The 23,743-nt window shown below is 43.7% G+C and overlaps 1 protein-coding gene and 1 pseudogene across 2 annotated transcripts in view; both read left to right on the top strand.

The window, feature by feature from the left end:
- The window catches only part of PCSK5 (proprotein convertase subtilisin/kexin type 5), a 456,302-nt gene that overhangs the window by 424,522 nt on the left and 8,037 nt on the right, over nucleotides 1-23,743 (top strand). For both annotated transcript variants that reach the window (XM_078062229.1, XM_036103195.2), the window contains 5 exons: nucleotides 32-249; nucleotides 1,291-1,527; nucleotides 4,334-4,564; nucleotides 5,839-6,016; nucleotides 10,680-10,897. In XM_078062229.1, coding sequence (XP_077918355.1) covers nucleotides 32-249; nucleotides 1,291-1,527; nucleotides 4,334-4,564; nucleotides 5,839-6,016; nucleotides 10,680-10,897 — 1,082 coding nt within the window. The remainder of the gene's footprint in view (nucleotides 1-31; nucleotides 250-1,290; nucleotides 1,528-4,333; nucleotides 4,565-5,838; nucleotides 6,017-10,679; nucleotides 10,898-23,743) is intronic.
- Nucleotides 11,209-17,292, top strand: LOC144380127 (A-kinase anchor protein 17A pseudogene; annotated as a pseudogene).

Raw genomic sequence — 23,743 nt, forward strand, 5'->3', positions numbered from 1 at the left:
CATCTCCAGTTGTGCTCTGTCTTCCCCACAGGGGCTTCTATGCAGAAGACAGCACGTGTGAGCAGTGTAGCTCTCCTTGCAAAACATGCGAAGGAAACGCCACCAACTGCCACTCTTGCCAAGGAAGCCTCATCCTGCACCAGGGAGCATGCCGGGAAGCCTGCCCCGAGAGGCATGTGGCCGTAGACGGGGTGTGCAAGCATTGCCCTGAGATGTGTCAGGACTGCATCCATGAGAAGACATGCAAAGGTACGTGGGAGCATCCCAGGGGAGAGTGTGGCTCCCCCAAGCTACCGCCCCTGGGGACCAACCATGGCGGGGGGGGGGGTGCTATGCAGAATGGAGGGAACCAGTCTCCGTATCTTTCCTGAAATATAACCATCTCCATGCACATCACTGAGGCAATCAAGGGCGTTCTTCAAGCTAAGACAAATGAAAGCCCCTCTTCTGCATGATTTCTTCTGCACAGGTGTACTGAGCACTTAGGGATGCTCAGTCCCTTGGCAGCACCATCCCAGCTGCTAGAGATCTAGATAAGAACCCGAAGTTCCTGCCTCTTTGTGCACAAAATCTTATAGGGAGGCTTATATTAATGAAACACAGAGGAAGCTAGAGAATTGCAAGTGTTACAAAAGATAGGAAAGAGAAGGTCAGGCGAAGACAGTAAGACTCAGAATAGCACTCTGGCTAGGAATTCTTTCTCTGGAATTATCTCCAAGAAGGGCTAATTTCCTCTCCAGAGCAAGACCCACTGAACTGATGCTGTTCTATCAAAAGGATTCCCTTGGTGTGACCCAAAGCGTTTTCTTGGTTTCCCCCCAAATAAGAGAATGAATACAGATGAAAGAAACCCACAACGCATGCCTCACACTGAGTTACCATGTCTATGTCACTGACCTACCCTATCAGTGAATGAAAACATAACTAATGCAAGAATGTTTAAGCCGCTTTTGGGCTGAATAGAGCATGCTTTTCGGGTTTTCAACAATACCTCCAGCATCTCAGCCATAGACGGTCTGCCACAGCTCTGCAATTTTTTACACCTCTGAGGGGCAGGTCATTTCGGGCTGTAAACCCAGCACCATGTCATCAGGCCACCGTATGTGGTCTTCTCTCCCAAAGCTTAGAGATGTGGGGGATGTGCCCTGGCAGGCTTGGCATGGGGCATATGCATGGAACACTCAGGTCAAAGGAGCCAATGTGGTCCGGACAGGCTAGCCCACTCCAGAAGGAATGAATTCCTTTCTCCTGTGCCCAAGGGGGTAACTTGCTGCTTCCTCCTTCCTCCAGAGTGTATGCCTGGGTCCTTCCTGTACCAGGATATGTGTCATCCATCCTGTCCCCACGGCTTCTACGCGGACATACGCAAGTGTGTCCCCTGCCACGAAGACTGTCTGGAGTGTAGTGGCCCCTCAGCGGATAACTGCGACCTCTGTGTCGAGCCATCCCTGGTTCTCTATGATGGACGGTGTTTGGACGAATGTCCAGTGGGAACTTACTATGAAAAAGAGACTAAGGATTGCAGAGGTAAAGACTTGCGTGTGTATGGCCAAGCATCCCAGGGAGCCTGCCACAATGATGGGTTTCTGCTGAGACAAAGCAGGTGCTGGGGTTTGCAGGGTTCCAGCCCCGGAGCTGTCATCCCATCCGTTTCCCTCCTGCTCAACAAAGCAGATTTTTGAATCTGCTCTAATTCATTATTTATTTTTTAAATGAATCATTCATAAGCTTTGACCATGTAATTTTTCTTAATAACAAATCAGATTGACCCTCCTCACAACATGGGCCCTGAACTGCTGATAAAAAAGAATTCTCGGGCGCCTGGGTGGCTCAGTTGGTTGAGCGACTGCCTTCGGCTCAGGTCATGATCTGGAGTCCCTGGATCGAGTCCCGCATCGGGCTCCCTGCTCAGCGGGGAGTCTGCTTCTCTCTCTGACCCTCCCCCCTCTCATGTACTCGCTCTCTCTCATTCTCTCTCTCTCAAATAAATGAATAAAATCTTTAAAAAAAAAAAAAAAAAGAATTCTCATGTGAAGTTTCACAGCAGAGATGAGCCTTCAAAAGTCACCCAAAATGGAAGTTGGTTGTTTTTTTTTTTTTTCTTAAACCTTGAAGCCACTAAAGGTTGACAGCAGCTCAGGGAAAACTGTGCCACAGAGGATTTTCTTGGTGCCTCTTGGGTCCCTTATCAGTTTTCTCCCTGCGGTCCCCCCCCCGACCCCGTGGCTCCTCATCTGCTTCAGCAGCTCCTGCCCTGGGACCCCCACTCAGCACATCAACCCCAACCCATTCAGGGAGGGATCTGCTCTCGTTTATGCCTCCTTATGTTTTCCCTAGGTATCAACTGTTGGCCTCAGAACAGGAAAAATAGCAGGTCTATTATGAGAATTCTCAAACCACTGAATCACTCTGGGTGAACTTCTCCAGAGTTTCAGACTTCACTCCAGCTAGGCGGCCAGGGGTAACCTCGCCCCATGTCGCCACCTAGCAAGCACTAGACAGCTATGCACAGGTGGTCCCAACAGCAGCGAGAGCTTGAGGGTGAGAAACCCCAGTGCCCCCCCCTACGTTCCAGAACGTACTCAGGAGACTGATTTGCATGTCCTAGGACATGAAGATGGAGCTGACTCCTCACAGCTTTCTGCTCTAGCATGATGATCAACACACCTTGTTGTGTGTTTTATGTAAGGTACTCTTTACTGTCAATGTTCCACCTGAAAGACCACGGACTAGAACATGGCGGAAGACAGGGCAGCAGTGAGCTTGGGGCCAGTTTCCTTGAGAAGTTTAGCAACTTGGCCAAAGGCCGTCGTGCCTGTACTCAGACAGGAACTAAGGGTCAATTTCTGCCTTTCTCTGGTGTTTGCCATACAGAGAACTTTGCAGGCCTCACAGTACATTTACTTGACTTAATCTTCTCATTGAGAAAGGCCCCTGGTTCCCATCCCTGGTTGCCCATTAGAATCACCTGGAGAGCTTCAAAAAAAAAAAATACCACTGTACAGATGCCTGGGCTCCCCTCAGACCAACTCAACCATAGGGAACTAACTTGAGGGCTTTCCCTACAAGGCGATGGCTCCTTCCACCAGTCCAAAGGCAGGCTGAGGGAAGCTGGTACTGGAAGAAACAGGGTGGCCACCGGACTTTCCAGAAAGAAGAAACAAAGAACCTGACCTGAAAGATTAAGATTTGGGTAGATGTGGAGAAGCATCCAGAACCAAGCAGGATCTCCTCCAAGAAACACAAGGGCTTGGGATCCATTTGGATCATCCAAATTATCCTCTATGAGAGAGCATAGGCACCTCTAAGAATCCCACACCTATCCCAAGGCACTGGGGCAGAAATAGCAAGAGCTCTGATTAAGGTTCTGGGTTCAACTTCTAACCCTGCCCATTTCCAGCCAAGTGACTTAGCACCTTCAGCCTCAATTTCCTGATCTAGATAACATGAGATGACCATAATGCCATGTGTCTATTCATTCAGGGAGCACTTACTGGGGGCCTCCTATGTACTGTGTGCTCCTCTAGGCCTAGGGAAAAGCAAGGGACAATACAGACAGAATACGGGGCGGGTGGGGGGGCAGACAGACCCTAAAAAAGATAAGTCAAAAGGAAAAGTTAGTCAAGGCAGGGGAACAGGAAGTTGGACAGGATGGAGTTGAAATTATAGTGAAGGCATCCTGAAGACCTCATAGAAAAACAGAGGGAACAAGCCACACATACATCTAGGAGAACCACACATACACTCTAGGCAGAGGGAATGGCAATGGCTAAGACCCCGAGGTAGGAATGAATTGTTTTGATTTTATTTGTCTAAGAAAAGTTACTGAGTGCCTGTTACATGCCCGGTCCTCTCACAGGTACTGTGCATTCATCAATGAATACAAAAGAGGCCTTTTTTTGATCAATAGGCAATTACAGTACATCCCAACAACTGTTGTTAGTGATAAGCTCGAGTTGTTCCAGGAGGTCAGTGGAGGGCCACAGAGTGAGAGTTATGGGGTAAGCAGGCCACAGATCAGTGTATGACCATACCCTACAGAATTGCTTATTGTTTTGTTGCAGTTTTGGTAACTACACTGAGTCTAATATTTCTGGATGTGGCAAGAAGGGGTTCTCTAGATATTACAGAGAATGTGAAATGGCCATTTTTCTTCTCATTTGACAAGAATGCTCTACCCAGAGCCTAAGGGCTCTACCCAACTAGTGGCCCCCATGCCCTGGACCCAGAACCCTAGAAATCTCTGAAAGAAAAGGGGGAGGGGTGTGAACACACCTTCTAGGGGCGCCCTGGACCTCTCTCACTTGGTCTTCTGCCCCCACCATGCCCACAGATTGCCACAAGTCCTGCCAGACCTGCTCATCACCTGGGATTTGCACGGCCTGTCAGGAGGGCCTTCTCATCAACCACCATGGGGACTGCGTGCCTCATAAGGAATGTGCCCCCGTTGAGTACTGGGATGTGGAGGCTCTGGGATGCAAGCCCTGCCATGCTAAGTGCTTCCGCTGCACGGGCCCTGCCGAGGACCAGTGTCACACCTGCCAGAGGGACAACCTTCTTTTCAGTGAGTCACGTGTCCTCTGAGGAGGGCTCTCTCTTTCCCTCCATCTGGGAAACCACCTTGCATGACGCCTGGTGCCCAGATGTTTGGTGTCTTTCTAATTTTTCACTTTGTATTTGGAAAATTTTCAAACCTATAGAAAAGACAAAAGTATGAAGAATGCCACACACGTGCCCTTCACCCACTTCGGCCACCACTAATTGGGTGTCCCATTTGCTTAATCATTCGCGTGCTCGGTCTTGACTGTCTCAATGTGTAATGCCTACATAATCCACAACAAATTTTTTCCTGACCATCTGAGGATGTGATATACACATCATGACTCCTTTTGCATAAATACTTTAGTATGTATTTCCTAAAACTAAGGATACTTTTTGACATAGCCATGGTACAGTTGTTGATGCAAGTGAATTTAACATCAATACTTCACTATATCATCTGTTCTATAATTTTGGCAATTCCTCCTTGGAACAGGATCCAGTCTCCAATCAGGTATTGCTTTCAGGTGCCAGGTCTCTGAAGCTCCCGTTAAACTGAAACATTTCCACAGACATTTTTTCTATAGAATATTGACATTTTAGAAGAATACAGTCCCTATTCCTCCATTGAAGTGTGAGGTGTCCCACAATTAGACAGAGATGATTCATTCTCAGCCAGAATACTTCACAGGTGATGTCGTGTCCTCCTGGAGACCCAGGATGTCACCTGCCCCTCACTGGTGACGCTAACTGTGGTCATCTGTTCAGAGTGCTGTCCAATGTCTCCACTGCTTAGTTACTATTTTCCCTTGTGATTAATAAGCAATCTGTGGAGAGACACTTTACAAACATGCAGGGATTCAGCCCCTCATCAAAATTTCCCCTGGATTTTGCATCCAGGGATTAATAAGTCTGGCATGGTCTGAGGTTGGCCACCTTCAGCAGATCTTATCACAGATGTGAAGCAATGCCCTCAGGTTTCCAGGGATTCCATGATTAGGCTAATACAGGTATGTGAGAAAGAAAATGAGACAAAGCGCACTCAGCTAAAAGAAGGAGCAACGGAGGGGCGTAGGAGAGAGGGAAGGAAGAGATGAACATGCTGAAGACCTGGAAAGGGTTAGCATCTATCTCCCCAACCCACGCAGATCTGAGAAGCAAGACCCTCACAAGGACACCATCTCATTCCTCCTGCATCCTCCCTTCCCACCATGGTTCACCCTAGGGAGCACAGAGAAGAGGTCTGGGAGACGTTCATCATACTTGATACCAAGACAGACTCTTTTCCTTCCTTGGCAGACAGGACCTGCGTGCAGGACTGCCCCGAGGGCTACTATGCTGATGAGGACAGCCACCAATGTGTCCCCTGCCACAGCTCTTGTAGGACGTGTGAAGGGAGACACAGCACACAATGCCTCTCCTGCCAACCAGGCTTGCTCCAGCTGGAAAAGGAGTGCCTGCTGCAGTGCCTGGAAGGGTAAGGTGCCCAACACACGTTTCCCTCATTTAATCCCAAACCAGGCAGGCAGCACTAACAGCAAACCCATTTTGCAGATGAGGAAGCTAAGTTATATAACACCACGTTGAAGTCTCAGTGCTAGGAAGAAATGAAGATCAGAGGCCAACCAAGATCTACTGATCTCTAAAGGATTTCAGCTAGGGGCACCTGGGGGGGCTCAGTCGGTAGAGCACATGACTCTTGATCCTGGGTTCATGAGTTTGAGCCTCATGTTGGGTGCAGAGATTACTTAAATAAATATCTTTAAAAAAAAAAAAAGATTTCAGCTAATTCATAGTAATGGATGAGGACATAGGAGAGGCAGAGTGACCCAGTGAGAAAACATGAAGGGTTGATCATCAAGTTAGAATCATGCGTCAAACTTCACTACTAATTTGAAGGTACAAGCAAACCCAAGGCAGAGGCAAAGCATTCTTCCCTTAGAGAAGTCTAAGACCATAAATGTAGGTTCTTCCTCTTCTGCATTAGGATTTGTTCTGATCACATTTAATAGGTGAGGTCTAAGCAATGTATGCAGAGCATTGATTTTACAAAGGGAACAATTTCAATTAAATATTCCCACTCATATGCCACCAATACTCCAACCTACCATGCCCCCATACATCTACAACTTACAGGTTTAATTACATAAGCAACCTAGATACACAGATGTATGCTCCTAAAAGCACGTCACAAATAAGAACTCTATCATTTTTTGCTAGGAAAAACTTTTAGTGTATTTATTAGAAGGTCTGGTTACCAGCATATTTGAAAGAGGATTTGAGTGGGTCATCCCTTTTCTCCCGCCAGGAATGCCCAGTAAAGAGAAAGATGGATTACAGGCCCGTTGCTAATTCTTCCTTCCCAATCAGTAACCTAAGGCACTGAGCGTTTCCAGACCCAAACTGAAAGGCTACCACCTTGGACTTTCCCCAGTGCTTCTGCCCAGATGAGACATCACGTTTCTTTCCTTCGGTTCTATAGCAATTCCTGTCTGCATTACTCACCATGGTGCTTTACACGGCCCTCATCCATTCACCCATTCATTCCACACATGTCTAATGAAGAGCACCTGGATGTAAAATACAAAGATTTTGACCTTCAAGAATTAATTCTTCCTGGGGCGCCTGGGTGGCTCAGTTAAGCATCTGCCTTCAGCTCAGGTCATGATCCTGGGGTCCTGGGATCGAGCCCCGCATCGGGCTCCCTGCTCAGCTAGGAGTCTCCTTCTCCCTCTCCCTCTGCCCCTCCAGCCCCACTCATGCTCTTTCTCTCTCAATGTCTCCCAAATAAATAAATAAATCTTTTTAAAAAAAAGAATTGATTCTTCCTATATATTTCTTACCAAGAAAATTATAAGCACCTGGAAAAAAAAAAAAAACCCTCTTATTTTTCACACATATTTACTACAATGCTCAGCACAGAGTCACACACCTCAGCCCTGAAAAACACCAGCTATATGGATCCACGAAGAAAGGGCCCTACCCAACAAGAAACGGAATAGGGCCACCCGGCTTAGCCTTTCCCCTTCATTCCAGAAAGTGCCCGAAAAGATCTGGATCCAATGAAAGGAATCTCCATCTCCCCCAAATCAAGTCATTAAATACTTTTTACACAAAAGGGCATAATCCTGTCATCTAAATAGTTGTAGACCATCAAATTAAGAAGACATTTTTTACATTGGGAAGTATGTGAAGTTACCCACTGGGGAGGAGAGGCACGGGTTGCCATAAACCTCTTTAATGGGGTATTAATGAGGTATAAGTGGAAATATTTAACAGCAATGGTTCCTTTTATAAAATTGATGTTCCATGTGCGTTGCATCAATCTCATATGGTAAATCTCCTTGCCTCGGAAAGGCAGGTATATGATCCTCCGAACCCTTTACCCACACCCATAATTATTTTAGTGTTTAACCTCAGAGCAGGGTTTTTTTTTTTTTAATTTTTTTTAAAGATTTTTATTTATTTATTTGTCAGAGAGAGAAAGAGCACAAGCAGGGAGAGCGGCAGACAGAGTAGGCAGAGGGAGAAGCAGGCTCCCTGCTGAGAAGGAGCCCGATGTGGGACTCGATCCCAGAACCCTGGGATCATGACCTGAGCCAAAGGCAGACACTTAACTGACTGAGCCACCCTGGAGCCCCAGGGCCTTCTATCTTAAAAACAACTTATCACATTAGTAACATTAGTAAAGAACATGTATGCTGCTTTGGAGTTTACAAAGTATTTCTACTCAGAATATATTTTTATATTATGATTTGGTTCTCCAACAATCCTCGGAGATCGACTTATTCTCCCCATTTGACAGATGACAAAATTGAGGCTCAAAGAGGTTAAGTGACTTGCCCAACGTCACAAGGCTACTCATACACAATGGGGCCAAAACAAGAAATCAGATCTTCTGACTTCACGCCCCTGTATTGTCTGTGTGGGAAGGTGTGCGTTTCTACCTTTTCCCATGGCTTTCTCTTTCAAGTCTTCTGTGGCTTTTATCGGCTCTTTAGTTCCCGACTGATGCTTTCTTTGTCCTCCCTTCATCACCCTGTCTCTCTCACCCCCCAGGCTTACTGATTGACTCCGCAGTACTTTTCCTCACCTAATGGCAGAAGGTAAAACAAGGCCTGATTTGCCACAAGCTGGGCCACTGAGGTACAAGTGCTCAGGTCAGGGACAGGTGGCGAGGGAGAGGCAGACTCAGCACTGCCTTGCCCTGCTTTTAGTTTCCAATGACTAGTGGAACTGAAATAAGCTTTAGGGAACCTCATGTGGCAAATAGTTTCAGGCCAGAGAAGCCAAGGGCAAACCGTCAAGTTTCAAGGAGAGCTTCAATGTGCCGGGGTCCAGAGATGCCAAAAAGGGTCAGATGACGTCTAGAAGTTCATCTTTGTCAACGATTTCTCTTCTCTCCTCTATCTAACTTGAAAAATTTTTATTTACTTTGCCCTGCTTTGTTATAGCGGTAAACAGGTTCAAATCACATGAGCCCACTTCATGAGCTGTTTGACATTAAGCCAATTGTCTAAATTCTCTGAGCCTCAATTTTTACTTATATAAAATAGGGATGATAATATCTAAATCATGAGGTTTCCTTTGAGATTTAATCATACGATTCATAATTATCATGAATATGTGTGATTTATAATGTGCCAGGCGCTGTTCTAACAATTTTCTCAACAATAACTTGTTTAGTTTTAGCTACTAACATTAGCCACGTATTACAGACCTGAGACACAGAGATGTTGTGAGACTTGGCCAAGGTTGCACAGCTCATAAGTGGAATTGCTTGGCTTTGACCCCATGCAGTTTGTTCCAGAAGGCAAGCTCCAGACTGCATGGCTCTAGTGTCTCCCTTTTAGGTTCAAGAAGGTGAAATAATGTCTATGAAGTCCCTAGTGTACTACCAGGTACATAGTAAAACGGCAATGAACAGTGATTATGGTTATATTTAGCCTCCAAAAATTTTTTCAGAGGTTACATCTATTATGATGTAAACATTAGCATCATTCATGTCATTTTCTATTTCAAGATAAATTTTTTTCGAAGATTTTATTTATTTGTCAGAGAGAGAGACAGCATGCACAAGCAGGGGGAGGGGCAGAGGCAGAGGGAGAAGCAGACTCCCAGCTGAGCCCGATGCGGGGCTCGATCCCAGGACCCTGGGTTCATGACCTGAGCCAAAGGCAGACGCATAACCAACTGAGCCACCCCCAGGCGTCCCTCAAGATAGGAGATGTTTTTTAAAATTGCGAAACTAGAAGAATCACTCAGAGGCACATCAAAAACATCTTGCATACCCTGATCCCAGTCAACAAAACGTGAAGCTTGAATTTTCCAGTGGAGAAGCACATGGGTATAGAGAAGGTAAAAGTAGTGAATAATTACTGTGGTTCTACTGCATGTGATAAGTCCTTTCGTGTGTGTTACCTAATTCAAAATTCACAAATAGCAGAGGAGGGGTTGTAGTGCCCAATTTAAAGATAAGAAAACTGATTTATATTGTAGTGCCCAATTCAAAGATAAGAAAACTGAGTCATTAGATTTATTAGTGTCATTACAGGAATACCTTGGAGATACCGCAGCTCACTTCCAGACCACTGCAATAAAGTGAATATTGCAATGGAGCTCGTTCAAATGAAGTTTTCAGTTTCCCGGGGCATATATGTAAAAGTTAGGCTTACACGATACCGTAGCCCATTGAGTGTGCAATAGCATTATGTCTAAGAGAGCGATCTACATACCTAAATTAAAAAATGCTTGATTGCCAAAAAATGCTAACCGTCATCTGAGCTTTCAGTAATCACTGATCACAGATGTCCATAACAAGTATTGTAATAATAATGAAAAAGTTTGAAATATTGCGAGAATTACCAAAATGTGACAGAGACATGAAGTGAGCAAGTGGTATTGGAAAAATAGCACTGAAAGACTTGCCCCAATGTGCAATATCTGCGAAGCGCAATAAAGCAAAGTGCAATAATATGAGGTGTGCCCACAGTAACGTATCTACTGAGTAACGTTAACGAGTAGAGTCTTAAGTCACCCAGCCTGGAACCGAACACCCCATGCAACTCACCCTGATTTTTCCACCACACCCAACTTAAGAGCAAAGCTTATTCAGTCTTTGCTTCCCCGCTTGGTTTCAGATACTACGCAGAAATCTCCACGGGACGGTGCAAGAAGTGCAGCAAGAGCTGCAAGGCATGCCGGGGCCCGCAGCCCACCGACTGCCTGTCTTGCGATTCGTTTTTCTTTCTGCTCCGCTCCAAGGGAGAGTGTCATCGCACCTGCCCAGAGCATTACTATGCGGAGCAAGGCACACAGACGTGTGAGAGATGCCACCCGACCTGTGACAAATGCAAAGGTGAGGGTGTATCTGTCATTTTGCCTGTGTAGATGGGAAGATGAGGATTCCTTTGTGCCTGGCCCCTCTGTTTCATCACCTGTAGAGCTTTCTCTCGCTTGCCAACCCAGCCAATCCTCTCCAGCATCAGCACCTCTCCCCTGGGCCGCCCTGCACTATCCTGCCGTCTCTTCAGACCCTCCCAGCCTTCTAGGCCCAGATACAGGCATCATCTCCCCCAGGAGGTGCTTCCCACCTGCTCTGTCCTCTGCTTGTTGAACTTGGAATCTGCCTAGAGAGTTTTATTTTTATTATTACAACAGCTACTTAAGATGTCTGTCTTTAGCTCTCCCAAGCTCCGTTCTCACTTTCCTGAGACCGACTTCTCTGTCCCAGAGAACCCTAGAATCGACATGTCCCAGAGTAAACACAATCTGGGTTTCCTCTGATAGTCACTCTTTCTGTTAATGGACCCGCTATCCAACCAATACCTTAACGATATCCTCCCCTTGCCTCCTGCCCAACCCACCTGCTCTCCAACAAAGGTAAACTTCAAGATCTGCTGATTTTCTCTCCTAAGCATTTCTGTACTCAGATCTCTCTCATTCTTACTATCCTCGTTCTCCATTCTCAGCATCTCTCAGTCAACTTTCTGAAGTACCAGCAATGTGACCTCGACTCTGGTCTTGCCACCCCCAGGTCATCCTGTACAGTACTGTCAGAGTGATCAAAAATTCCCATCTGCTGGGCATGGAAAGATGATCAGTGTGAATTACTCTCAACACTGAAGAAATACCTCCTACAATGTTTTAATTGTTAAAACTTATTAGGTTAATATTTGTAGTTGGTACGGTACATTTCTGCTATCCTTTTCAAAATTATCTTGGCTATTTCCAGCCCCATTTTTTTATAAGATTTTATTAATTGATTTGACAGAGAGAGAGAGCACAAGTAGGGGGAACAGCAGACAGAGGGAGAAGCAGGTTCCTCGCTGAGCAGGGAGCCCAATGTGGGGCTTGATCCCAGGACCCCGGGATCATGACCCAAGCCAAAGGCAGTCACTTAACCGACTGAGCCACCCAGGCGCCCCTCCAGCCCCTTTTCTATATAAATTTTATACACAGTCACATTTCATTTAAAAAAAAAAACCCCGGGGCACCTGGGTGGCTCAGTCGGTTAAGCGTCTGCCTTCGGCTCAGGTCATGATCTCAGGGTCCTGGGATCGAGTCCCGCATCGGGCTCCCTGCTCCACGGGAAGCCTGCTTCTCCCTCTCCCACTCCCCCTGCTTGTGTTCCCTCTCTCGCTGTCTCTCTCTGTCAAATAAATAAATAAAATCTTTAAAAAAATAATAATAATTAATAAATAAATAAATAATCCCTTGGATATTAACTGGCTTTAACTGAATTTATTTGGGGGAGGGGAAATCCATCTTTATGATCCTGAGTCATCACATCTATGAACATGGTATATCTCTGCAATCTATGCATTTACTTTTTGTCCTTCAATAAATTTCCAATAATTTTTTTTTTATTTTTAAAAGGTGATTAAAGTCTTTCCCCAACCAGTCCTTTTAGCTTATGACCTTGTCTCTCTTTCCATGTACTCTAGAACCTAGAGCCACTCAGCAGCTACCAAACACGTTACACTCTTTCATGCCTCTGTGCCTTTTGTCTTGTGTTTCCTCTTTCTGGAGAATGACGCCGTAGGCAACTCTCAACTTAGAAGACCCAGCTTGGGCGTCATCTCCTCCGGGAAGCTTTTCTTGGTCCTCCCAGCAATGTTCTTCCTTCTTCTGGTTCTGTAATATACTGCTTTATCATAGCTCTTTTTACATTAATTTTAATTAATCATGTCCATCTCACCTAGTAATTGTGAGACCTTCAGGGCTAGGATTGTGCCACATTTACTTTGTATACCCTGTTCTAGTCTAGACTGTAACACATAGTAAGTGCTCATTTAGTGTTTGCTGAATGAATGAATGAACACAAAACAAACAAATCCTAAAGTCTTTTTGCAAATTGGAAAATTCTCCATTATTATATCTCCAAATGTTGCTTCTCCACCCTTTCCTCTAATCTCCTTTTCTGGAATTCCTTATTTAATGTCACTCAGACTTTCCTGATCTCTATGTCTCCTACCTACTATTTTATATTTCTATTTCTTTGACTCTCTGTGGTTTATACTAGGTTAATTCATCAGTACTTTATTCCATTTCCCTAATTTGTTCTCTGTGTTTAGTCTAAAGTTCAGCCCATCTATTATTTTAGGGTTTTTTTTAAATTTACATAACTTACTTTTAAATTTTTAAATTATTTCTTTATACCCATCTCTTTTTGTTTCATATCTTCCTATTTGTATTACCTAATATATCCTTTCTTTATAGGTATTATGTCTTTTTATTTTTTGAATATCTTTAATATACTGACTTTTAAAATTTGTCAAGCTTCTCTATAAAATTGAAGTTTTTTTTTATTTGAAGTAAATTCGTGTTCTAATTGTTGATTGTGTTTGTCATCTTAGTGTTCATTTTCTCCATATATTTTGGATTTTTGGTCCTGAGTTCCTTCTGAATGGGAAATTTCATCCTTCATTCCCCCCTTCTCTCTCTCTATCCTTACTCCTTTCAGCCTAGCAGTATTTTGGGTTAACTCTACCCCTTCCTCCCACCCTGAAACTCAGTCCAGAAATAGGACATCCCAGCATTCCTGAAGGGGATGCTGATGACAATGAAGATCCCATCAGCAACCCAACTGGCAGCCCCGGAGAGTTCCTGGTCAGGGGGTGAGGTCTATAGGGGCAGTGTCCCCCCTTTGACTCTTGTTTTAAGATCTCAGCCTGGATTTTGGCCCACATCTAACATGAAACACTTTTAGTTCCTATTATGATAGAAAAGTTAAACTCACAGCCACCATCCCCTATATCTAGACCCAGAGCAAAGCAGGTGGGCAGCATGAATCAGACAACTATTATATATTTATATTCCTTTTCTGGTCCAAAGAGATTTCATCTTATTTTTGAGCCCACCTAGCCTTTTATTTATTTATTTTTGGTTCTTTTTATATTTATTCTACCATTTCAGTATGTGGAGTGTATGGGTTAGGTCAAAATCTGAATTCACATATGATTTTTTTTTAATGTATGTGTGTTATAATGGATAATCAGATTCTTAGAAAAGCATTATGCCCTAAACTATCCTTCTGCTAATACAAATGCCTAGGGGGTCAGTATATTTTAGAGTGTTTGTTTTGGTTTTTTGGAATATAATACTTTTAAATGAAATAAGCAAAGGCCAACCTGTTAGAGCCTGCTTCTAATCTTTCTTCCTTTCCCTTCCAAAATGATTCATCTTGGAGCAGTTAGTTGACCACATAGAAACATCAAGAATGGAGATGAGAAATCAGCTCCTTCCCCACACTGGGAGAAGATCATCAGCCACCTTTGCTGTATACCCACTAAACTGACCTTCCTAAGTACTATCTTGATGATATTTTAAAATAACTTCTCCCTAGGTGCTTCTCAAGTACACAGGAATATAGTCTTCTCCAGATTGAAAGTGGCTTCCATTATCACTTATGCCTTAATGCCCCCAAATCTACTTCTTTCCCAAATGGTTTTCTGGAGCTCTAGTTCCATACATCCAATTGCCTGTTAATCTAATGAGTTGCTCAACACCTCGAACTTGAAATGTAAATGCATTTTTCTCCAGCCCACCTCACCCCATCCATAGACACCTTTTTCTATGCTCCCCATCTTGATGAATGGTTCTACCACCTACCCAGTTGCCTGAGGCAGGAACCTGGTCATTACCTTCTTATCCTCCTGTCTCAACCCTCACATTCGATTTGTCCTCAAGTCCTGTCAAATCCATGCCTATCTCTTAATTCCCTCTCTCCTCTCTTTGCTTTGTGGTATTACTGCCTTAGTTCAGACTTGTATGTCCCCTTACCTGAGTTATTCACCAATCTCTAATTGACTTTCTTACTTCCAGTATTAGCCACTCTATAACCAACCAGTCCTCCATTATGTTCTCAGATTGATCTTTCTATGTGACAAATACCATAATGATACTTCTCTGCTTAAAAATGACTCTCTGGGGTGCCTGGGTGGCTCAGTTGTTAAGCATCTGCCTTCAGCTCAGGTCATGATCCCAGGGTCCTGGGATCGAGCCCCATGTCGGGCTCCCTGCTCAGCGGGAAGCCTGTTTCTCCCTCTCCCGCTCCCCCTGCTTGTGTTCCCTCTCTCACTGTGATTCTACCAAATAAATAAATAAAATCTTTAAAAAAAAAAAAAAAGATTACTTAAAAAAAAATGACTCTCCATTGGGGGCGCCTGCGTGGTTTAGTCAGTTAAGCGTCCAATTCTTGGTTTTGGCTCAGGTCATGATCTCAGGGTCCCGGGATCAAGCCCTGCATCAGGCTCTGACTCAGCAAGGAGTCTGCTGGTGCCTCTCTCTCTGTTCCTCCCTCATGCTCACTCATGTTTCTCTCTCAAATAAATGATGCAATCTTTTTTAAAAAATGACTCTCCTTCCATTGACTTTGGGATAGAATCTTAACTTAGTAACTCTGCATATGAGGTTCTTCATCCTGGGACTCATCTCACCCCTCACCACCTTCACCACCTTCTAAATCCAGGCAAAATTAGTTTCTGTAAACCTGAGCCAACCTTGCCCTTTCTCCTCTCTGAATACTTTCTCCAGCCTACTGTGCATGGCTACCTCTTTCTAATCCATTACAGTCAATATTTCCTCTACAAAGCCATCCTTAATCCCTTTATTTTGTGTTCCTTTAGTACTCTGAATTCATCCATCTACTTAGTTATTCAACAAATGTTTCTCCTGCAGTATGGCCCAACAAGGATTCAACTGTGAACAAGGCAGTCAGGGCCCTGGAGCCCAGAGGGCATATTTTATGTTATTTATTCTTTATCTCTCTCTCTTGAGACTGAGGTCCTCAAAGGCACAAAGTAATATGTCTCACTCACCTTTGTTTTTTGTTTTTGTTTTTTAATCTATTTATTTATTTATTAGAGAGAGAGAGAGCATGAATGGGGGTGGGAGGGGTAGAAGGAAAGGGACAAGCAGACTCCTCACTGAGCAGGGAGCCCAACATGGGGCTCGATCCCAGGACCCTGAGATCATGACCCAAGCCGAAGGCAGCTGCTTAACTGACTGAGCCACCCAGGTGCCCCATCTCACTCACCTTTGTATCCCTACCACTTAGATGGCCACAGGGACAAGCAGTGGCAGCAGCCAGTGGCTCTAAGGGCACCTCCAGCAAACAGTGGTGGTGCCAGGCAGGGGGGCCATCCATGCCTGCTGGGCTAAGGCAGCAGCTACCATAGTCCACGACACGTCTGGGACAGTGGAGCTCTGTCCTCTGTAGGCCTCTATCTCCAGCCCATCATGAAGGTGACAATCAGCGTGGCCCTCCACGGCTGAAGCAGCAGGGGAAGTCCATGTCCAGCAGGTGGGGGCGGGAAAGGCTTAAGGCCATGGTGCACAATCACCAGTTCTCCACCCTGTGGATTTCCAAGGGCACCATGGACTTCATCTACTCGGAGGGCAAGGTAGGCAAGAATGTGGTCACGTCTTTCCTGGCCTGCCTCCACGGCAAAGTCATTAAGCTTGGTGGCTTCTGGAGTCCTCAAGGTGCTGCCACCAAGTTCAAAATCAATTTCCCCACATGCCAGGGGACTCTTTCTTCCATGACACAAAGGAAGAGAATGAAATGCTGCCCAGAGAGAGGCCAGGCACGAGTCACCTGGAGCAGCTACCCTGCACATTGTTTGCCCCAAGAGTCAGCCCAGCAAGGAGGTCCTGGTCAAGGTGCTTGAGAAGTGTGGGGAGATGGAGAACATGGACATCCCCACGCTGGACCCACAACAGGAGGAGATGACAGGCCAGAACTTCCACACCTTCCGTTTCGGGGACACTTGAACTTCCAGGCCAAGGTCGCATACCGCGCGAACGGATGTGGGCTTCATCCAAGCCCCAAGCACCCTGAGCCGCCTGAAGCTCTTGTGGGAAGGCAATGAGCGCCAGGCCACTCTGCCTGCTCCGTAAGGTTCCTCTTGATTCCAAACACCTGAGGGACGCCTCGCTGAAGACACAGCAGCTCGAGGGGCAGAAACTGCAGGAGCTGGAAGAACAAAGAAGATCAAAGCACCAAGAGAAAGGAGGCAGAGGAGAGGCAGAGAGCAGAGCCAAGGAAAGACAAAGAACAAGAAGAATTGGAGAGAGAAAGAAAAAGAGAGGAGAAGCCTCTGTCAGAACCAGAAAAAGCTCGAGAAGCTACAAGCAGAGGAGCAGAAAAAGCTACAAGAGAAAGCGAAGCTGACAGAGCGGAAGTTGCTGCTCAGGATACCCGCCCGCGGGGCGTGGCTGGTCATGATCTTCAGCTCCAGAGCCACCTGAGGGTTCCTCTGACATGCGGGGTCAACGTCACGCCCCCCCCCCCCCCGCTTTCTTCGGCTGCTTGCAATCTTAACCCCCTCCCCCCACAAAAAAATAAGTCTTAATGCCAAGAAGAAAAAAAAAACTCGGAATACTCAATAATTTTTTATTGTTTTAGAGTGACTATCCGTGACGTAAACATTAAATTACTCTTAGCTACAAAGTGCTTAGACTAGTGGACAATCTAAACTTAGCCTGAGAGTGGTCACGTGCTATTCATACCACACCTAGAATTTCTTTTAAGTAACTCACAACATGGTGTATCAGCACTATCCAACTGAAACGTAATGCAAGCCATACACACATTTTTTAATTTTTCAGTGGTCACATTTTAAAGAATAAAAATAAATGGGTAAAATTATTTTTCATAATATATGTATTTAGCTAATATATCCAAAATATAATCATCTGAACATGAAATCAATGTAAAAATTGAGACTTTTTTCTTTAAAAAAATTTTTTTTTATTATGTTATGTTAGTCACCAGACAGTACACCGTTAGTTTTTAGATGTACTGTTCCATGATTCACTGTTGGCATATAACATCCAGTACTCCGTGCAATACGTGCCCTCCTTAACGAAGTCTTTGCGATCCGATGTTTATTTTACATTAACAACACAACTCAAGTTGTCCTAGCCACATTTCCAAGGCTCAGTAGCCACATGAGGCTAGTGGCTACTGCACTGGCCAGCACATGTCTAATTTAGAATAACGGTTTCAGATGGGATTTTAGTGGCAGACCATCTTCTTCAGATAAAATCTTAGGCTGGGTCCTATGATGTAAATTGACCAGAGCAGAGCAGCTCAGATTGGAGCGTGGAGCGCAGGCGGAATCTCAAGAGCCCCACTTAGAATGCCCTCATCTGCCCCTCGTGCCACTCCCAGGCAGTCCTTGAGCAAGTCCACGAAAACTCTGCCATGCAGTGGCTCTCACCCTTCTATTGCGCAATTGACTCCAATCTTTGAAAGAATTGGCCTTCCGAACACACTTGCATTAAGTAACCATACACTTGTGTTCTCTTGTTTTCATTCCAGAAGCACCTATAGTCGCTGCTCAATACTTCTAATCAGAATAAGATAAATGAGAGAATACATTGAATTGGGGGTGGGGGTGGGGTGGGAGGGTGGTGGAAAGTTGGCATTATCACTAGTAAATGTGGAGTTCGCTTTCCATTAGATTTTCTGATACCACCATTACTAGATGTGTGGGGCCTTTATTCTAAGTAAGATTGCCAGATAAACCCTATACTTTGATGTACTAAATCTGACAACCCTAATCCCAATGCCCTAGGGCGGTGCAGTGGGCTGGAGCCCTTGGGTTTTTCATCAAGACCAGGCAACCATCACTAGGTTAGTTAATGTCTCAACCTCAGCCAATCAAAACAGAACACCAGCTTTTTAAGATTTTTTTTTTTTTTTTGCAGGGATTGTAGAAATTATTAGTGATCTTGTAAGCACAGTTTGAAAAACTATAAATTTCTTTAATTGGGTTTGAGACTTCCCCAGTGGATTAAGGATGATGGTTCTTGGGATTCCCAGTATCAAAAGTTCATCAACACATCCAGACAATGAAATCCTCTCCAGTGCTAAAAAGAGATGAGCTATCAAGCCATGGAAAGACATGGAGGAAGCGTAAATGCATATTACTAAGTGAAGGAAGCTGATCTGAAAAGGCTACATATTGTATGATTCCAACGATAAGACATTTTGGAAAAGGCGAAACTATGGTGGAGACGGTAAAAGGTCAGTGGTCACCAGGGGTGATGGGCAGGTAGAGATGAATAGATGGAGCACAGAGGATTTTAGGGCAGTGAAAATATTCTGTATGATATTATAATGACAGCTATGTATTATTATATATTGGTCCAAACCCATAGAATGTACAACAGCAAGAGAGAACCCTAAGGTAAACTAGAGACTTCGGGTGGAAATGATATGTCTATATAGGTTTATCTTTGGTTAAAAAAAAAAAAAGTATCATTCTGGTGATTGATGTTGATAATAGGGGACCCTATGCATGTGTGGGGGCAGAGTCCATGGGAAATCTCTGTACCTTCCCCTCTATTTTGTTGTAAACCTAAAACTCCTCTAAAAAAAAAAATAGTCTTACAAAAAAAAGTGCATCAACACATTCTCCCTGAGAATGTACTCAAAGGATGGCTGGTCCAAGCTGGGTGCATCTTGCAGCCATTCTGAGGCTTGTGCCTCCTCCTGTATTTGACTTGAACCCTCGATGTGCCTGGTGGAAGTTTTCCACATGTGGGGCTCATCGTGTCTACCATCCTTCCTTCACCATGCCACACACGTCCTGTCCTGCTTAGTGAATCTTTGTGTTGTCTTCCAGTTTTGCAATATCTAGATTATAAAACTTGGGTGCAGGTTTTCTCCTAGGTTATAAACTGGGTGGAAGAAAGGGTGAATTCCGAGATACCTTCCTAAAACATTAGCTGTCGTACTAAGAAATGAAGAGGCACAAAAATTACAGGGAAAATTTAGCGACCTAAATAAGCAATTTACCAAGCAGATTGTATTTCATTCACATTTGACTGCCCAATGGTATCAGAGTAGTAAAAAAATACGCCAAAGCACTGGACAGGGTGAGGGTAGGGCAGAGATGGCACAGCAAGGCCTAATATTCCCTTTGTATGCGGTTGGTTCCTCCGTAATTCGCTCATTCCTTACCTTTACACAATTAACTTTTTATTTATCCTCCTCACAAAATTGTTTGAAATAAAAATCCAGGCTGGTAGCCAAAACCGCCTAAGTCTTTCCAGCTTCCTCTTCCTGTGCGGAATGACAACGTGGATGTCCCCGGGGGTTGCTTTGCATTGCTGAACTCATCTTGTGGGGGTCAGTCCAAGGGAAAGCCAATAGTGAGTTCTGAATTCTAAAGAAATATCAAAGCCATCTTTATGGGTCCCACGGTTCCTGCAGATCCTTAGAAGCAACGATAAATGTAGGTTGTTAAACTTGGAAACAATAGAAAACAATCTGGAAATTAACAAACTGCCTTTGGCAAAAGACTGTGTACCCCAGGTGTACAGATTTTGCAATAAATCAATGTAGGAGATGTAACTTGTGACAGGTAGTGCCTTTGGGGATCACCCATGATATGAGATTCTGCCGAATTGCTGCTGGCCTTCTGGAAAATAGAAACAATCTTAACACACATATGTTGTGACCTAATCTTTCTACTACACTTTTCTCTTTTAATTTTTCCTACCCTTCATTTCTCTTCATTAAAAAAAGAACTTTAGTATTTTAAAAATTGGAGTAAGCCATCTAAGCTATGTTTTAGAAAAATGTAGGTTGGAAAAGGAAGAAAAGGAGGGGAAGATTCTTTCATCAGAGACCACAGTTATGTTCCAGAACATGTAAGAGAGTCTGTATGGGGCGCCTGGGTGGCTCAGTTGGTTAAGCGACTGCCTTCGGCTCAGGTCATGATCCTGGAGTCCCGGGATCGAGTCCCACGTCGGGCTCCCTGCTCAGCAGGGAGTCTGCTTCTCTCTCTGACCCTCCCTCCTCTCATGCTCTCTCTCTCTATCTCATTCTCTCTCTCAAATAAATAAATAAAATCTTTAAAAAAAAAAAGAGAGAGAGAGTCTGTATGAAGCTAGAGGTAAGATAAAAATAGAATGGCTTTCTCAGATTTCAAACTATACTATAAATCGATAGTAATCAAAACAGTATGGTACTGGCACAAAAATAGACACATAGATCAACGGAACAAGATAGAGACCCTAGAAATAAACCCATGCTTACATAGTTAATTAATCTATAACAAAGGAGGCAAGAATATTCAATGGGGAAGAGATAGTGTCTTCAATAAATGGTGTTGGGAAAACTGGACAGTCACATGCCAAAGAATGAAACTGGACCACTTTCTTACACCATACACAAAAATAAACTCAAAATGGATTAAAGGCTTAAATGTAAGACCTGAAACCATAAAACTCCTAAAAGAAAACACAGGCAGTAAACTCTTGAACATCGCAATATGTATTAGCAAAATTTATTAGCAATATTTTTCTGGATCTGTCTTCTCAGGCAAGAGGAACAAAAGCAAAAAATAAATAATTGGAACTACATCAAACTACAAAGCTTTTGCACAGCAAAGGAAACTATCAATAAAACAAAAGGACAACCTACTGAATAGAAGAAGATAGTTGCAAATGATATATCCAATAAGGGGTTAATACCCAAAATATATAAAGAACTCATACAACTTAACAAAAATACAATCTGATTGCAAAATGGGCAGAGGTCTGGAATAGACATTTTTCCAAAGACATGCAGATGGCCTACAGTCACATGAAAATATATTCAACATTATTACTCATCAGGGAAATGCAAATCAAAACCACAATGAGGTATCTACCTTAGACTGGTCAGAATGACTAGTACCAAAGAGACAAGAAATGGCAGGGGGGCGCCTGGGTGGCTCAGTCATTAAGCGTCTGCCTTCGGCTCAGGTCATAATCCCAGGGTCCTGGGATCGGGCCCCGCATCGGGCTCCCTGCACCACGGGAAGCCTGCTTCTCCCTCTCCCACTCCCCCTGCTTGTGTTCCCTCTCATGCTGTCTCTCTCTCTGTCAAATAAATAAATAAAATCTTTTAAAAAAAGAAAAAAGAAAAAAGAAATGGCAGGTATTGGTGAGGACGTAGAGAAAAGGGAATCCTTGTACACTATTGGTAGGAATGTAAATTGGTACAGCCACTACGGAAAACAGTATGGAGATTCGTCAAAAAATTAAAAATTGAAATACCATATTATCCATTAATTCCACATCTGTGCATTTATTCAAAGAAAAATGAAAACACTAATGTGAAAAGATATATGCATCCTAAATTTATAGCTGCATTCTTTACAACAGCCAAATTATGGAAGCAGCCCACGTGTCCATTGACAGATGAATGGTTAAAGAAGATGTGGTATATTTATACAATGGAATGTGACTTACCCATAAAAAAAGAATGAAATCTTGTCATTCATGACAACATGGATGGACCTAGAGGGTACTATGCTAAGTGAAATAAGTCAGACAGGGAAAGACCAATACCATATGATTTCACTTTTACGTGGAATCCAAAAAAAAGATAAACGAACAAACAAGTATATTTATAACTACAGAGATCAAACTGGCAGTTACCAGAGGGCAGGGGGTGGGACGATGAGTACAATTATGAAGGGGATTAGGAGGTACAAACTTCCAGTTATAAAATAAGTAAGTCACCAAGATGGAAAGTACAGCATAGGGAATATAGTCAATAATATTGTAATAACTTTGTATGGTGGACAGATGGTGACAATATTTAGCGTGGTGGGCACTTTATAATGTACATAATTGTTGAATCACTGTTGTATACCTGAAACTAATATAATATTTTATGTCAACTACACTTCACTTGAAAACTTAAAAATAATAAAATGGCTTTAAATTTCTATCACTACAGGCAGCCCCCAATCTAAGAAACAGTTGGGTAATAAAGGTTTATTCTCTAAACTGTTGTTCAGAGCTCAGAATTTTATTTCCATAGAAACATCATAAATGATTGAGCTCAAAAATAAATAAATAATAAATAAATAAATAAATAAAAATAAATGATTGAGCTCATAGACCAGACATGAAAAGTTGATTTAACTCCATAATGATTGTGAAGGACAGGACTCATGGATCTACTTCAAATTCAACTAACTACTCTGTACGGTATTCTTCTGATGGTGAGACCTATATCACGTTCTGACTCAGAATACTAGGCACATTCCATGCCCCACCCCCCCACCCCCGCCATCTATCTCCTTGCTCTTGTTTTGAAATTCTCAGCAGAAACACCAGGACCTTCCTAATGGAATGAATGAGAATACAGGTCTCCTGTCTCCAAACCCTTTCCAGAAGTTATCCCTCAATATCTGGGTAAAAGGTAACACTTGGGTCAGTCATTCTTGGGGTCTCTGAATTAGGAGAGTGGGGTATTACCTCCACAGAAACAGAGCCTGTAGATTCAGACCTCCTCTACTTGGTGGGTCATAAGGTGTTAAGGTAGATAGTATGACTGAAAGAGCATTGGACTGTGTGGTCAACAAAACTGAATTTGAATCTTGACCATTACCTATGTAACCTTGAATGAATGAGTTGACATATCTGGGCCTTACTTTTCATTTATTTAAAAAATAATAAATAAGGGAACCTGAGTGGCTCAGTCGGGTAAGCATCTGACTCTTGATTTCAGCTCGGGTCGCAATCTCAGGGTTGTGAGATCCAGCCCTGCATGGGGCTCCATGCTGAATGTGGATTCTGCTTGGGGTTCTTTCTCTCCCTCTCCCTCTGCCCTTCCCCACCTCTCTTCTTCTGTAAAAAAAAAAAATAAGTAAAAAAAGAATAATAATAATAAATAAATAGTATGTCCAAT

This window comes from Halichoerus grypus, chromosome 14, assembly GCF_964656455.1.
Source record: "Halichoerus grypus chromosome 14, mHalGry1.hap1.1, whole genome shotgun sequence".
NCBI classification, from domain to species: Eukaryota; Metazoa; Chordata; class Mammalia; order Carnivora; family Phocidae; genus Halichoerus; species Halichoerus grypus.